The sequence below is a fragment of the Chinchilla lanigera genome, unplaced genomic scaffold, assembly GCF_000276665.1.
Source record: "Chinchilla lanigera isolate Chin_1 unplaced genomic scaffold, ChiLan1.0 scaffold00047, whole genome shotgun sequence".
Classification (NCBI taxonomy): Eukaryota; Metazoa; Chordata; class Mammalia; order Rodentia; family Chinchillidae; genus Chinchilla; species Chinchilla lanigera.
Window position 1 is genome coordinate 17,957,109 of NW_004955448.1, and position 18,254 is coordinate 17,975,362.

The following is an 18,254-nucleotide window of genomic DNA, read 5'->3' on the forward strand; positions in this document are numbered from 1 at the left end:
TTAGCCAAACCTCTAGACTCCCCAAGTTGACACAATGTTTCAACCATAACAGTGATCAATCACAAATTCCCCACATTTTAAAGAATACTGGCTTTTAAAATACAACAAAGAAACTGTCAGATGAAGACTCAGCATGGATCAGGAAAGTAGGTTTTGCCACTAAATAGATCTTCTAGACCATGTCTTCTGTATCTTTTTCAGTCTACCATAAAAATACCTACTTCCACTGTTTAGGAATGTCTCCAATTAAGGAAACAATTTTTAAAATACTACATGTTATTTGATTTTCTTTGCAGGTTTGTAGAACTTCATTTTTCTAAAGAAATTTAATTTGAGATTATTACTGTAGGATTAGGGGTAGGGAAGATAAAAGTAATTTCACAGAACGAGTGAGTGGAGTAGAACATTATGATGTCCTCTAATTCATCCCATTGTGGTTTGGGACATGTTTATTTTAAACTTTTCTCTAATTCATCCACTTGTGAATTGGGACATGTTTGACTAAAAAATTTTCTTCTCCAGGAACTTTGCATTTTGATGTAAAGAAATACTGGTCACATTCTTGAGCTTTGTGATATCATAGTGGAACGCGGTGGAACGGGGTTTGGTAACGGATCAGCTTGCGTACGTCGATGACCTTTAACCTAGGAACGCTGGGAACCTTTTCAAATTCTTTTTTTAAAGAGAGTAATAAAAAAGAACAATAGCAAAATACCAACACCACAGACAAAAACAAATCAAAGCAAACACAATGAAATGATACAGGGTTTCAAAACAAAATAATAGGAGTTAACAGTGGTTGTTATATTACATAGCTTCATTTAACAGAATGTTTTTAAAAATTGTCTCTTCTATAGTTACTGTAAGATTTAAAGACTCACTAAAGTTCTTTCACCAGGTAGACCTTAGCAAATATTCCTTTCCTCTTCATTTTGCTGCCCTGTTCCTTTCCTTGCCCTTTCATAATAACCTATGGCTTGAATGCAAAGAATAGGTAAATAGGAAGCGAAGTTCCATGTTAGTACTCGGAGTGGTGGGGGCAGTGTCGTGGAGGAGATGACATAAATGAAGCTCCATAACATTTACATAAAATATATAAAAATTAACATATAAATATATGATAAAATTAATATATAAAATATATGATAAAATTTCAGTTAAAATGATTACTGAAATTATCTGAACCTCTTTATTTACTCAAGTTAAAGTCCAGACATTTCTCTCAATATATATATTTTATTCAAACACTAAGTACTTCCAAAAAATAACAAACCAGGGAAAATTGTTGTTTGCTTAACTGCATCAGTCTTTGAAAATGCGGCAGATCTGGAGATCCTCAAGAGAACCTTAGCTAGATTCACTCCTGTTAAAAAATACACGACTTTTTTTTCTGTGTCCTTACAGTTTTTCAAAATAAGAAGCTACAGTTTGTTTCTCATTCAGGCTGGTTAGAGATTACAGTTAAGATGTCTGGGAAGCTTTGAAAATGTAGGGGTTAGAGTTTAAGAGATGAGGATATCCTGCATCGCACCTTGCCGACAGCTCCTCCGGTCATCATTATTTTAACCAGCTGCAGCAGTAGTCCCTGGGGAATGATTATGCCACACCAACTAGGAGTGTGCCAGAGGTCTTCCTGTGTCGGCAAGGTGCTGGAATCCATCCTAATAGGAAGTCAAACTTTTCTTCCCCCTCTGTTTGTAACATGAAAATATGTTGCATTACTTGTTCATCTTTCTTACTCTCTTCACAGCTCAGTCCCCAGAGAAGCATGGGGAAGGGAGCGGCAGCCTCTGTGGCTGTCAGGGGGAGGCACCTGTGATCCTCCAACTGGGCAGTGCCAGCGGCCCCCGGGGGCTCTGAGAAAACTATGAAGACTGTAGGAGTGCCTGGTGCCAATCACACAAGACCATCCTTTCATTTCTTGGGGAATTTAAAGGAAATGATCTAAGTGAAAGGTGCATCTTTGTTTTTCAAGATAAACTTTACTCTTTTTTTCAGAAAGAATAAAATCCTTGTGTATATATGCAAGAATACAGTGTTGTGACTGATGCCATGTATAACGGAACAAAATAAGTGATACTTAAATCACCAGCTGTGCTCTAAACTGATACAAAAAAGCTTTTTTCCCCTTTTTTCTGTTGAACAAGAAGTTGAGTTTGTGTGTGCAGGTTTCGATGTAGCACCTGGGGAGAATTTATTTGCTCTGCATAATAAATGGAAAAAATGGGACCCCAAAGCAGAGAAAAAGATATATGAAGTTCAGAGAATAAAAAAGAAGATACAGAGAAGTAAAAAGAAGAAAAATGATGGATGAAAATCTCACATTGCCAGTGTATACTGTGCTTGGATTTTTTCATTGAAACCAGTGGAGAGGCCATATTTCCTACAAGGGTAGACAAAGCACGTGCATACACAAACACGCACACACACACACACACACACACACACGCACACATGCACACACACACACACACCAAACAGCTTTTTCAGGGGCAAGAGCTAAAGGTAGAAAGTCAGTGAGGACATTAGTCTCTAGGGAATTGCCAGAAGTCAGGGGGAGTTTACTAAGAATTACAGTCTGTGGAACCTGGGAGATGGAAACCAAATTTCATGTTCTGAGGTACAGGAAAGTTTCTGCTGCCATCCTAGTAGCTTATCCCTGTGAGCAATGTTTATTTATTTAAAAAACTAAGTGATTGCAAAGAACTGTTCTAGGCATTCTGGTATGACCATAATAAATAAGTAGAAAGGATTTTGTTTTCTCCAAGTGGAATTTACAGTCTTGTTCAAGACAGACGTAGAGCCCAGGAAGACTTCCTTGACTGGGTGCTGGAAGGAGCTGTGTTCCTTGCGCCCCCACCCCAGCGCCTACCAGCTGGGAGGCCACTGTGCATCGGCAGCTGTGTGACACCTGCGCATCAGGACCCTGCACCTGCTTTCCCTTCCTAGAGCCGTCTCCACAGCCCACCGTCCCCACTGGAGGGGTCACAGCCATAGGAGTCACTGCTGTCCTCCTCAGTCTCCTGGTGGGCAGGCTTTCCCCTCTGTGTCCACTGAGATGCACTTAGTCTGGAGTCTTCCGGCAGATGGTGGAGTGTATCGAGTCCTCCCAGGTCTCAGATGTGAACTGTGATGTCAGAGGGAGGTAAACCAGCAGAAGAAAAACACAGTGAGATCAGAGATAGAGAAGAAGAGTAAGGAAACCAAGTGAAGCATGAAGAGCAGTAAAGCAAGGGGAAGATTTTGATTTACAGAAGTTGATAGGTTTTACAAATTAAGTGTTAATGCAGGGATGGAAGTGAGATGGGGCTGCAGACCAGGAGCGCCTTCTGGAGAAGTGACTTCTAAGTAGAAGCATGCAGAATGAGAAGAAATGAGACAGGGCAAGAGGAAGAGAAGAGCACTTGAGACAAGGAAGGAAGGTGTGCGAGACACTGCAAAACCCAAAGGCAGAATAAAGACAGAGAGACAGCAGCGTGACACGACTCAGCCAGCGCAAGGGCTCAGTGCTCTTTGGGGATTTTAATCTGGAGCAAAGGCAATTCCCTGAAAAATTTTGAGCAAAAGATGCAGAATAATGTCTGTAGTTCTCAGAAGACCTCCCTTGCTTCATTCAGTCCTACCAGATATGAAATATCTCAACTTTTTCAAGCTTCTTATTCCACTTAAAAGCAACTCCAGCAAGTTTTGCATGTGGGTTAATATTTGCTTTGTTTATTCTTTGCTCTCCATGGTGATTGCAAGGGTTCTTTGGGAAAAATTGCAGAAGAAAATGTAACTGCACCAACAATGGCCATTGCCGCAGGATGTATGGTGCCTGTGTGTGTGAACCAGGGTGCTACGGGAGGTTTTGTCATCCGACTAAGTCACAAGCACTAATTGTTTTCTGTGTGAAGCGTAACAGCTCAGAGAAGTATGAACAACGTACCCGACTTCAAAGGGCAGAGGAGGATCCAGTTTACGTGGTGAGGGCTGGTATAGAGTAGATCCTCATCTTTACTTCTCCTCTTTAAATTCCAGGATCTAGAGACTGATGAAAACATTTCTGAATTTTTATTTTTTTCTGGCTAACATTTTTATTAATTATTGAGTGAATATTATTAATAGCTTATTTAGCACATTTGATGCTTTACAAAACTTAAATGCAAAGAACCCAAAACAAGTCTCCGGGGTCCCAGTGCAAAGCAATAGTATTCCTTAAAGTGATCCTCATTTGGCAATCTGAAAACCAGTCACATTTTGCAAAAGATTCAAGAGAGCACATTCAGCAGGAAACACACCCTGTCTTATCTTTTAGGATTTCTCCCAACGGGATAGCTCTGAGAGCTTTGTCCACCTGAAGCTGTGCGCAGGGTACACGAGCCTGAAGTGACCTCGGCCCACTTGCCTGTCTATTTTAAGTCCTTCCTCTTCCTATTAAGGGACTGGTTCCTCCAAGAGTCTCTCCTGCATGAGCTTTAGTGTCCTAGACTGTTTAGGTTGCTGTAACAGAGCACTGTAAATTAGGTTGTTTATAAACAGCAGAAATATATTTAATTCTGGAAACTGAGAAACTGAAACTCCGAGCACCACAGGTTCTGGGTCTAGTGAGAGCCCACTTTCTGGTTCAGAGACACGGCCTTTCACCGTGTGCTCATCTAGGAGGGACAAGCAAATGAGCTATGGGGCTTCTTTGGTACGGGCACTGATCCCACTCAGGAAGGCTCCACCCACATGACATAATGTCCAAAGACTCCCACTCCAAACACCATCAACTTGCTGAATTTTAGGAGGACACAAATACACACACCACTACTCTCAGTAGTGGCATATCCATCTCTTAATAGCAGACACCTTAGAGTTTTATAATTTATCTCTAGCTGAATGTCCACGGGTCTGACGTATACGTAAAGACATGTCCCTGGAGAACAGGGAGTTTATTGTGTATACCCCAGCAAGAGAGACAATGAAGGCACCTCTGAAAATTGAGCTTGGGTCATGAGGAAAGGCTGTCCTTAGACAAACAGAACAGAAGAGAATGGGGTAAGGCATGGGCAAGTGAGTAACGGAGCTCATGTGCTGTGTTCCAGAATGCCGGACACCTCCTCTAACACACGCAGACAGCCAGACTGGCCTAGAAATAAGGACAGGATCCTGTCTGGTACTGTTTCTAAAATGTAGCAAGATGTGCCCCATATTTAGTAATAACTTTTTGGTATTTTATAAGGCGATATCAGATATCTGAGCTGAAAAAAATAAATCATAATCCATCTGGTCAAAAATGTAAAGAGCTAACTTTTTAGAAACACAGAATTGAAGATTTTAAGATTAAAATATCAGCCTCGCATACTTTTATTCTCTGCATGCTTTGGGGAAACTGGGGAGAAAATTCAGCAAACAGGTTTGTTGTTATTGCTGCTGTTGCTGCTGCTGTTGCTGCTGTTGGTGTTGGTGGTGGTCAGTATTTTGAATGTGACTATATTCAGGAGAGCATATAGGTCCTAGTTCTTTAAGACTCCCTTATTCTTTAAGACTCCCTTATTCTTGGACTATAGGCTTTGTTTATTAGTGTCATTTGACTGGCCCTGAGAAGACTGAGTTTACAATCCTATACAAGTTTTAAGGCTTTCATAGCTAAGAACCACAAACCAAATGCCCTAAGCTACAAAAGGTTATTTTCTCTGAGTTCTAGAGGCTAAAAGTCTAATTTCAAGACATCAGCAAGGCCCTGCTCTCTCTGAATAGGCCAAGGAAGGATCTCTCCACACTCCCCTAGATCCTGGTAGTTTCATGTCCCATGAAAACATAAAGCAGTCTTCCTACTGTGCTCTTCCTGTTTGCGTGGCTCTGTATAAAGTCTCCCTGCTTATAAGGACACTGGTCATGGTGAATTACAGTCCAGTCCTTTTCCAGTATGCCTTCATCTTAAGCAATTGTGGCTGAAAAGACTTAATTTCCAAGAAAGGGCACATTCTGAGGTACTGAGAATTAGAAGTTCAGTATTTAAACTCTTGAAGAATATATTTCAATGCACAACAAATCCAAAGTGGGCAGTAGATTACCAATATAGATTACTGCTTTTTTTTTCTTTTTTTTTGAAATGTATTTCTAGTTGTATGTTCTTTTTTTTTTTTTTTTTTTTTTTTTTGGACAGGGTCTCGCTATGCAGTTCAGGCTGGACTTGAGCTCCCTTTGTAGCCCAAGCTGGCCTTGAACTCGCAACGATCCTCCTGCCTCAGCCTCCCAAGTGCTGGGATTATGGGCATGTGCCACCATGTCTGGCTCCAGGTGTATGTTCTTATACCCAGTTGTCACAATTAAGCATTCCATTGTGCCTGGCTGATTTCCTGAACCACAATTATACATGTTGAACCAGGAAGAGTAAGGCAAGGAGGCCAACTCCAGGAGAATATTCTGGAATGAGCAAGAAGAGGACTATACAAGGCATACAGTTGACTGTGGTTTCAGGGTTGAAAAGGATTCCAAACTTGGAAGTCATAGAAAAAGTGATGGGGTTTATATCACTGATTATCCAAATTTGAAAATTTTAGTGTGCCCTTGTGAATAATTGTTTTTCTTTAAAGATAACTCTAGGCTCTCCTTGGCAACGAGGATCCTCTTACATGCTGCCATTGTCACCATCACTTTGACTCAACTCTACCAGTGCTCTTTTCATGCACCAGAAAGGCAATGGCCTGTTCTACTCTCTGAAAGGAACTTTTTACAGCGAAGCCTATGAGGGCCCACAGAACAATTGCCTTGAGCCTGGAGGGCATGTGAAGGTATCTTTCATTTGATAACTCCTGGAACACTTATAAGACGGAAAACAAAATTGTCAAAAGAGTATTTTGGAAAGGGACTTGAATTAATCAAGAAACTCTTCAAAAAGACAACTATGCTTTCTTAAAAGCAAAGGTGTGACATTTTCAAATTACAATTCTGATGCTACTGTCCCTAAAACTCAGTGACGCGGGAAAGATAGAAAGGAGGAAAAACACCATTTGCCAAAGATGTGGTCAGGATAGTGCTGCTATCACAGTGGAAGCCTTGCTTTGTCTGCGTGCTGTAAAATTATTTCTGATTATCATATAATGAAGGGGAGGAAAATAGTGGCAAGCCTTCACACGAATGCCGTCCCTCATCCCCGTCCTGTAGCAGGGTTCCTATGAGACCCGGCAGCCGTAGCAATCCTGTGAGAATATTAACTATAGGCACCAATGGAGCACACTGAGAAGCGATTTCTCTCGCGGAAGCACCAAAGCCTTTTAAGTAGTGCAGGCTTCGCTGTTCACATCCAGTTGCCAAAAAGCAAATGAACTGCCTGATTTGAGAGACATTTCTTTCTTGTTTTTCTTGGCCGTTAGGATGATCCCCTTGTTTTCCTTATAATCAGGCCCTACAGAGCGACCTGCCTGTGCACCAACAATTTAAAATAAACAAAGCATCATTTTCAGGTGACCAGTTTGCCTCATTCTGCTTGCAGGCTGTCCCAAGGGGGTCTAGGGAGCTGCCTGCTCTTCTGAATGTCCGTGTGTGGAGAACACCCTGGAATGCAGTGCCAGAAATGGTAGCTGCACCTGCAGATCTGGTTGCCAAGGCAACAGATGCCAGAAAGGTACAATCTGATGATAGATTTTCTTTCTTCTCTAATAATAATGTGCAGTCCTTGTTCAGCATCATATTATCATTAATTAGTCAAACTACTCATGTCCTCAGAGGTGGGTGTGCTTTATTATTCTCCTATTTGAAGGTGAGGAAACTGAGACACAGAGCACGTTATCTAAAGTTATTTAACCTTGTCTTCTGCTTGTTAGCTTGGTCAAGAGAGGAAAGATCACAAAACAGAGAATCTTGTCTGAAAAAGAGTAAACTTTGACAATAGCTTCTTTGAATTGAACTAATCACCCAACTCACAGCTAGTTTCCAGAATTAGAGATTTGTTCTTCTTATATCTAAAAATTAATCAAATAAATACAGTTCAAAGCTACTTAGCCACAGATAATTTTAATATGGTTCTCAGTATTGTCCTTCCTCAAATTTCAAGGTATTACATACTTTTATATAAACGTATATAGAAGCATATGCGTAGTGTGACTCTAATTATAAGTAACATATAAATATATGCTTGTACTTCCACATAAAATTTGGAAAACTGTGTTCCAAGATGTCAGGAATGTTGCCCTGTCTTGTAGGCTCACAAAATACTCCTCCAAGGAGTCTGAATGACTATTTAAGTTTCAGAGAGCCGCACATCATTTTATTTTACCAAATCTTACCTGTGCTGCCCTATTTAAAATTGCAGGCTGCAAGTTGCTCTGCAGTTAGGGTTTTCCATAGTACTTGTCATCTTCTAGCACATCACATAGCTTAGATTACTTTTCAGTGTCTAATATTTATTACCCACCCTTTCCTTCCAGACCCTGAACTTCACATGAAAAGGACGCCTGTTCTTTTGTTCCCTCAAGTATCACCAAACTCGTACAACCATCCCAACATAGATATTTCTCAGGAAATGTTTTCTTTAATCAATTTATAAATGTGTATGCTTCCTTTTTCTACTTGTACATTTTTCTTATGTTATCCTGTGTTTTGCCTGGAGAACTAGCTACTATTTTATTCAGGGGAAATTATTAAAACATTCTTCTCTTTGATACAAATACTAAGCAGACAACAAAGTTGTTGTAACTAACGGTGAGATATGACACTGCCTTGACTGGGAGGGCAATCTGGTTTAAAGTAAGAGCGGGCTGGTTGGGAAGGCAGCCCTCATACGCGGTCCACGTGCAGCGGCAGACAGTGGACTGGACGTTGTCTTTGACGTTCACATGTCGTCATCTGCTCCCTCCACCTCCACCTTCCGTGTCTGCAGGACTTTTCTGGAGCTGAGTAGAAAGGGGAGCGTGACTGTCCTTCTGCAGACAGACCTAGAGTCAGTGAGCAGTGATGTCCACATAGATTTGGTGGAGACTGGGCTAGGTCGCTAGCCAGATGGTGAATTTCTACGAAGTGGGGAAGACACTTGAGGCAACCCTAGGCTGAGCCGATGCCAATCTGTCTGATAGGGTCTGAGAGTGCGTCTTCCACCACTCACTACAACTCTTGTCCCAGCTGAGTTTTAAGCCTAGATTTGGCCCTTTTTCATCTGCCCCCTGCAGAAGTCATGGCCCGAAAATCAGAACAGAAGGAGATGATTCCATATCCACATACCTAGGTAAATTTAATTTATTCTGATAACATTTTCTTAAAGCAGCTGCTGAATATACTTTATTGGAAAATGCTTCTGAGATTCCCACTGTGAAAGAAAATGAGTTGAAAGTATATGTAAATCAGCAAAATAGAGAGGTCACCATAATCACTGGAAAACATATTATTTTTCAGTCAGATAACTTTGTCCAATTCGGTATTTTTGTCTGACCACAAAACGAAATTATGAATCACACTGCAGCGAGTGAACGGGCTCCGCATGACTGGCAGCTGAAATCAAGGCAGAAGGAGCTGTTTAAGACTTGCATACGATGAAAATCAGGCCTGTTGTTCTTCTTTCTCCTTTTTCGAGGAGTGAAGGAGCCCAAGTGCTCTGAGAGCTAGACATACCCTTCGAAATCTCAACCCCGGGTCGTGTCTGGATTGCAGATGAACTGTTAATTACAGACTCTGAATTGTCTCAGTGGCGCTGATGGGCGGTGCTTTCCTCAGTCAGCGCGGGCCCTGCTCAGCGTGTGAGGAGACACTCTAAGGACAGAGGCGCTGCTTTCTGCAACTCACCTGTGAAACGGGACAAAGGCAGCTAATGCCTTTGGTGTATGTTGCTTAGTACACAGCCTGGGGTACTTGGGACTCCAGCGGCAGGCAGACCTTGGAGTACAGAAGATCCTGTGGCTCAGCTGAGACCTTGTGTTCATGTAAGGAGCTCTATGCAACAACTGTGTCATATGATAAACAAAGAGTTTTGTTAAAGAAGTTCCACGTCAGATGAACTTTGAAAATCTTGGAACTCTGGTGGTTCTCTAAAAGCAGGTGCTGAGCGCCTGGCTTATTAAGTTGGGTGTTGTGCTAAGAGCATCAGTTTCAGAAGATCTGGGTTCAAATCCCGACTTTAATACTTGCTAGTTTTGTGAAATAGGGTAAGTCACTTGGCCTCTCAGAGCCTCTTGTAAGAACAAAATGAGGTTGTCACAGGAGGATTTTCATGGAAATATGAGTTAATTTACAGAAAGATCTTGACACAGCGCATGTGATCAACAAATCAGATGTGAGCATCCCAGAAGAATACAATAATTCTGTTATTCAGAGACTCTGTTCAGTACAAATGATTCTTCACAGCCTGACTTAGTTTGATGTAACTTTCCACAACTAGCTTCCTTTGGAGAAAGCTGCATCATTTTCTCTGTGTTGGAGAAACGCTTCGCACGAGGTTTTCCTTTGTAGGGGTTTTGACGATCACACAGATGCTCAGACCTGAGCCCCACTGTGTCACCTGTCCTTTTCTAGTTCAAAAGACATTCAATGAAGTGGTGGCCAGTTTCTCCTTAGCCGCCTCACGCATGACACACTTTCATAAAATACACCATTTGTGGACCCTGGCATGATTATTCTGGCTTAGAAAAAAAGCTGAAACAGACAAAGGATTTAGGCAAGTCCTTGGGGGCAACTTCTGGCGCACCATCCCTCCTGAGATTCCTTCACAAATTACATCTTATTTTCATGTTTTGTTCAGTGCACTTGCCTCCAAAGATATATATCAAAATTGCTTCCATTGTTACTGTCTGAAAAACCACATTTTCAGCAAAAAGCCAACCACTGTATCTGTGTTTCCAAAGTGACAAGATATAGCATCGTGTTGATTTCTGCAGGGAATATTTTTGGAAGTGTCATAAATCCTCAGAGGCTACTAGAACGTTTCTTTCTTTGCAGCTCAGACACACACATGCACACACGCATACACACACACACAATTTGCCGACTCGCTTAGGCGACAGTAGAAATCTAGGACTGTCTTGCCTGTCTTGAGCTTCCTTACAGGCTGAACTCTTTTTTTGCTGCTTTTATCTTACCAGCCTGCTCTGAGGCCCTCTGGGGCCCAGAATGCTGCTTCCCCTGTGGGTCCGGTGAGAACGGAGGTCAATCGCAACAAAAAACCTGGTGACTGTGATTGCGCTCCTGGTTACACAGGGAAACCCTGTGCCCGGAGTGAGAAACCTGGAAAGGATAACCAACAGTCGATACAACGGCTAGCTTCATAAATCCTCATTTACCTAACTGGTATACAAGGTACTGTTATGTTAGCACATATTCCAGCAATCTATTGTGCAACAAGCCATCTCAGTCCTCTGTGGTTTAAAAGGATGATTTTATCATTTCTCCCGATTCTGTGGTTGACAAGAAGGTTTTTCCTGTGGAATCTCATGGCTCTTTTGTCAGGTCGATTATGTGGGAACAGACTAGGGTTGCCTGGCTTCCAACCAGGGAGCCTGCCTCTCCCCTGCCTAGCATTCTACTTGGTTAGCTTGGCTTCCCCGCAGCATAGCAGTTTCAGGACAGCGTTCCCAGCGGGAGCATTCCAACAGCATGAGAACAGAGACTTCAAGATGTCGAAAAGCATAGCCTCCGAAACCACAGACCACTGCTTCCACTGCATTCTGTTGGCCAAAGCAAGTCACAAGGCAAGCCAGATTTGAAAGGAGGAGACAGGGATTCCATTCCCCGATTTAGAAGGGTGGTACAATGTCATTGCCAAAGACCTGCCAGCTGAGGGATATGATCACAGCCATTTTTTGGAACAAATTTAATATAGTGTAGAATTTAAACTTATTCTGTAAAGATCATTAAGAAACCCTAGACAGGAATTATTATTCTTGTCCAAATTGAAGCATATTATAGACTGCTAAAGAGTGATTGGCTAAACTGCACTTATTTCAAAGAGCCGGGAGAGCTGACCATCCTACCATGCCCCTTACTACCACTCTTACTTGAACCTGTACTAACCCTGGCTGTGCTGCTGTCTCCATCCACAGAGAAGCAGAGTGGCCTGGAGAACTGGACAGATGTGGGCTGGAGGGTAATGAGGGAATTTTCATGTTACTATTTCAAGTTTGTCTAATACAGGTTAACAAGAGTCTAGTGTTTGTGATTGTCTCTCATTGTATATGGGCAAACTGAGTACTGATGTGAGTTATCCCACAGTGCTTAGGACTTCCTACAAACTAGTAAACAACTAAAATGGAAACATAAACCACAAATACAAAATGTAAATGTAACAGAGGGAACGTATTTATCATACAGCTAATCATCTGATCATTTTTGGAAATACATTACTGTAGCCCCTAAGGATAACCCTCAAACAAAACTGATAGGCTCAGGTCTTTGCCTGACAATGTTTCTATATATAACTGGATAGTTTTTATTTGAAGTCTGGCACTGTTGACTGTCATTTCAAATAGCATAAAAATTTGCCAGAGCAGCTGTCCACTATCCCTTAACCTACTCATTTGTTTTTTTTAAAAAAGGCTTAAAGGTAAAGATTTACATATTCAAAAGGTATTACTTACTATTTCCACAGTGAAGTGACATTTTCTCTTGTCTAACCAATTTTAATGGAATAATTATTAAGCAAATAATAAAGTTTATGTTGTTTGAATTGTTCAACAGTACAAATAGGCTGTTGAAAAACAAGTGAAGAAGAATCAATAGTATTCCTGTACATGAGTAACAAACACACTTAGAGAGAAATTAGGGAAACAACTCCTTTCATGTTAGCATAAAAAATGAAATACTTAGGAATCAATCTAAGGAAGGAAGTGAGAGACCCTTACATTGAAAACTACAGTATCCTGAAAAAGGAGAATATCAGAAAATGGAAAGATATCCCTGTTCTTGGATAGGCAGAAAAAAATATAATGAAAATGGACATAGTTCCAAAACTCTTATACAGACTTAATTCAATCACAATCAAAATACCAAAAACCTTCCTCAGAGAACTAGAGAAAGTAATCCTAAAATTCATATGGAGCCAGTATAGATCTGGAATAGCAAAGCAACTCTGGGGAACAAAGGCACCGCGGAGGGCATCACAATCCCTAATTTGAAGTTACACTACAAAGCTACTCTGATGAGAACGGCATGGTACTGGCAAAAGAGACAGAGTCAGGGATCAGTGGAACAGATTAGAAGATGCAGAAACAACTCAAGCACAGTCAGCCTCCCTTTGACAAAGGAGCCAGACACCTTCACTGGAGGACAGACAGCCTTTTTAATAAGTGGTTCTGGGAAAACTGACTTTCCACCTGCCAAAGATTAAACCTAGCCCCATATCTCTTACCATGCACTAAACTAAAATCAAAATGGATCTAAGATCTAAATATTACAATGAAATAATTAATTTTCTAGAAGTCAGAATAAGGTGAAACTCTTGAAGATATAGATATAGGCAAAAATTTTATGAATAAAACCACAATTTCAAAGGAAATACTACAAAGAATCAACAGCTAGGATCACATCAAATTAAAATACTTTTACATAGCAAAAGAAATCACTGACAACTCACAGAATGGGAAAACATTTTTAGTAGATACTTCTCCAACAAAGGGCTGGAAGACATAAAGAATTCCAATAAGTCAGATGCCCAAAATTTAAAGACCCCATCTAAAAATGGGCATCTGAGATGAATAGGCATTTCTCAGATAAACAAGTAGAAATGGCAAATAAATATATGAAAAAATATTCAACATCATTGATCATTTAAGAAATGCAAATTAAAGCAACACTGAGATTCCATTTCATGCCAGAAAGAATGGCTATATTCAAGAAATCAATGACACTAAGGGGAAAAAGAAACCCCTCTCCATTGTTGGTGGCAGTGTAAATTGGTGCAAAATCAGTATAACGATCCTTCAAAAAGCCAAAACTAGAGGTTCCATTTGACTCAACTGTTCTCCTAGGTATCTCCCTGAAAGACTTAAAGGCTCAGACCGCAGTAACGTGTGCATACCATGTTTATGGTAGTGCAGTTTATAATAACTAAATCTTGGAAACAGCCATATGTCCATCAACAGACAAATGGATAAAGAAAAGTGCTATTTATGTCTAATGAAGTACTACTTGGCCATAAAGAATAAACTTGAGATATTTTTAGGTAAGTGAATTCATCTCTCTCCAGACCACAATTTTAAGGAAATAAATCAGATACATCAGTTTAAATATCACATTTGTTCTATTGTGGAGAAACTCAAAGGGTAAATAAGGAGCAAAATGGAACATAAATACCGAGGAGCACAAAAAGCATGTTTAAAGTGGGAAGGGAGCAAGGGACAAGGGATGGCAGGAAGGAAAAAGGGGTTAAAGAAAAGAATGGAAGAAAAAAATGGAAACAAAACTTTTTATAAAAGGGGAGTAGAAGAAGAGATGAGCAGAAGGGCAAGGAATATGGAAAAAAGAATTAAGATACAGTGTGTACAGGTACAAATTGCCCACGATGAATGTGATCATTATGTATGTATGGCAAACTTGTACTAATAAAAAATTTTAAAATGTTAAAATGTAAACAGATGAAGAGAGAGATAAATTGTGTGTTCTTGAAAATACTAACTTTAATAATTATGTTATAATTCTTGCCTTCTAGGACTTGAAACCTTAGAATATTTTATGGCAATTCTGAGAAATTTTGGTGATGAGTAATATTATTAGATTTTGTTGGCAATCTGATCATGATACATACACTAAGTTAAATAGACAAAAATATTCTCTGACTGCCAGTCCAGTTCAATGTTAGTGTTACATACTATTATCTGCTTTTACACAAATGCAAACACAAATTATACAATCAGCATAATAAGATATTTAGGAAAATGAATGCAGCTGAATGATAGGACTCATAAAAAATGCTTCACACATATTGCACAAAGAGTGTGTGTGACATTTTTTAAAAAGCTTGCATTTGAAGAAAAACAGGCAACATTTTTCTAAATACTCTAGTATGGTGCTCATAGAATTTTAAAACCTAGTTACTCCGCATAATGAACTATAAAAATACTTACAGGCCACAAAGGTAATATGTTTTACAGGCAGGAGAGACCAAAAAACTATTTCTAAAGATGCTGGCTTTACATAAATCCCATTGTTTAGAGATTATAAATACATACACCTGGAGAAATTTTTTTTAAAAGGCTTATTTCACTGTTAGAAAACCTCTGGATTATAGTATTACAGTAGGTTATCCTATATGCATGTGTGGCTTTGTGTGTGTGTGTGTGTGTGTGTGTGTGTGTGTGTGTGTGTGTGTGTGTCTCACAGGCTCAGGAGTGAGGGTTTCACAGGCATTCATACCCTTGAGAGAAAAGTACCACCTCTCTGAAGGGCAGTTTAGCTTTATATCAGGCCTTTTACTAAATAATCAGAAAAGTAGTCCCAGGTGTTCTTTATCCTAACATTATTTCTAATATCAAAAGTATAAAATGAAAACAACCCAGTTCTCCGCCAGGGAGAGAATTATTTAAACCAATTATAGTATGCATCCATGGGTTATCCTGAGGCTGTCAGGTTTTGTGTTTTGGATGAATGTGCCATGTTGGCCATAGATGTTGTGTATAGGTAATGACATGAATTTGTGTGGACACGTACCCTTATGCGTTAATATCTGCATCTGTATCATGTGTATCTGTACCTATCGATAGCTGTATCATCTGTATCTATGTCTGCATCTAGCTGTCTCAGCAGTGTTTAATAGTGACTGTGTCTTTGTCTAGGCACTACGACTTACTCCTTTAGCACTTTTCCTTTAATAATTCTGATGAGATAGGGACATGATATACATTTCAACCAGTGCTCGAGAAAATATCTGTATCTGATAGCTGTCTATTCTTAAATTATTGTCTGATACCTTTAAATGCTCCCGTAGTAGTGAATATGTTTTTCCTTCAGTGTTACTGAGTTTCAGACTTTTTAAGTCTATTTTCTTCATTTTGTCTTGAGGTGAATGTTGAGCATAGTGCATCAATACTACCAAAATTTAAGAAATAAATACCAGGAAAGAACATAGTAAACTTCCTCTGAACACTGCATTTCCCTTTCTTTGGAAACCCCATTTTCTTTTAGTCATTTTGTTACATCCCTGGTTTGTGTTGTGTTTGCGTACACCTAAACAAAATGCACCCATGCAATACTGAAGTTGACAAAGGGAAAAGTGGAAAAACGGCAGAGAGGAAGGAGATATTAATTCCACCATTTGTAAAGCAATCACTTGATCGAACTTCATGGACACCATGTTGAGTAGGAGTCTAAGCCTTCCTCAGTGAGATGTTGGGAAATGCTCCACAAGTGGCTCTCTGAAATGTATAAAACACCCTGGGCTGCAGCGTTTGCTTATTCTTGTGGTATAATATTCCTACCGTGGTGATCGCTAGCAATGTCAAATATTTATAGAATTTCTGAAAATTTAATAATTAGCACTCCAAAGCTTGTAGTAATGGCCCCCTTATACTGTTGGCTTGTAAACACTGTCTCCTGAATTCATAGAATGATTTCTTAGCGTTTATGTTCTTTTTTGATATTAAGAAGTGATTACCTTTCAGGTGGTAGACTTATTCTGCTGCTTCTAAACAGGTAACCAGCCTGACCATTTGGATTGCATTAACCAACAAATAGCTCCAATTAACAAAAATTTCACTATTTAGCCAGACTATTTTGTTTTTGAGATAATAATCAATTGTGCAAAACTGATGCAAGATTCAAAAAGCAGACAAAAGTGTTGAGTTACTTTATGTAGAGTTACTTTACATGGAAGCACAAGTTCTTTGGTCTTTTTCTTTAGAATGCATGTAACAGTCAGATCCAGAGGGTTCACATGTTCCTTTTAACAGCCTCTTAGCTGTTTCCACCTTCTCCGACCATACCACTGCAATCCACAGATGTCATTTCCTTTATGACACAGCTTCGTGGGGAGTGAAATAGAATGAAATACAGATAATCTAACATGGAAGAAAAAGGAGCAGAGTGCATGCAAAACAAAACAAGTAGATGAATAAAAAAACTTTTCAGCAATTAAGTCTTCAGTGTCGCCGTACACAATGAGGTGAGATGCAACAAAATGCTTCTCCCTCTCTGAAGCAACTGCAAATCTGATTTTTAAAGTTGCTGTAAAATAAATTGTATTTAAATAATACATCTCCTATCCTTTCCCGCAGTGAGATGCATTTCCCTTACCAATCTGGCGCTCAGCAGGCAGTCCAGCCTGATGAAGTATCAGCAAAATGTCAGCTCCCACAGAGAAGTGCGACAGAGGCGGCGCTGAAGCGGTGACAGGCCTTTCAAAAAGCCATTGTGCAAATTCAGTTTTAGAATAGGGCAGAGGCTGAGGACTGACGGGCGTGTCATTACCAGCGCATTCATCTCCACATCGTCGGGGGCAATGGGACTTGTGGTGCAGCTGATATAAAGCCATTAAGTTGAGTGTTGGTCGATCTGATCTTCAGATTTGTCATCAGATGTGTATTTTCAGAGAGTTAATATTCGAGTTAGCTTTCATTTTTAACACACACTCATTTAATTAGAGCCTAACAGCAGCTCCCACCCTACTCAATCACCCTCCACTGAATCTGTTAGCGCATCTGAAACAAAGGTGGTCTTTGCTTAGTGTATAACCATCACTGACCTATGGATCCTACATACATTGAAGTCAAATCTCCAGAGTGCTTACAACCTGTCATCTGCCTGTTTCCAGCTTCATCTTGAAGCTTTCACATGTAACTCATGCACTCTGTCATACAATCCACTACATGTTTCCATGTATGACTTACATACTTTAATCTTGCATTGCACCTAGCACCATATGGACCTGTTGTCTACTGCTCTTTCCTCTAATATTTTCCCTCCATTTTCATTGCTCATCAAAATTCAAGAAATATGTAAACAAAATACAAAATCCTTTTCTTCCATAGCACTGCTGAGCAGAATGTATTATAATTATTTGTTTGTACATGATTAAGACTGTTTATCATTCATTTTTGTTCTCCCCAGCTCCTGATTTACAATAAATGCTCAGTAAAGATCTGTAGATGCAATTAAAAAAAAATTATTGACAATTTAGCAAAGGAGTTTGGGATTAAAATTTTATAGAAATCACCCACCAAGGAAAAAGAATACATGAGAAACACAGTTTATGGTACTGAAAAATATCCAGTGGCTTGGACTAAAAAAATGGAATCAAATTACTAGTGCTTTTAAGAAGGGAATAAAAGGCAACCTGTAGCTATGTGCCCAGCACTGCAGCAGTCTAAAAGTGC

At 39.9% G+C, this 18,254-nt stretch overlaps 1 protein-coding gene across 1 annotated transcript in view; it reads left to right on the forward strand.

The window, feature by feature from the left end:
• Positions 1-8,515, forward strand: part of LOC102028246 (EGF-like and EMI domain-containing protein 1) — an 83,978-nt gene extending 75,463 nt beyond the window's left edge. The window contains 3 exon segments of the mRNA XM_013518593.1: positions 3,733-3,861; positions 7,463-7,594; positions 8,397-8,515. Of these exon segments, the coding sequence (XP_013374047.1) occupies positions 3,733-3,861; positions 7,463-7,594; positions 8,397-8,515 (380 nt within the window).
• Positions 8,516-18,254: the final 9,739 nt, after the last annotated feature.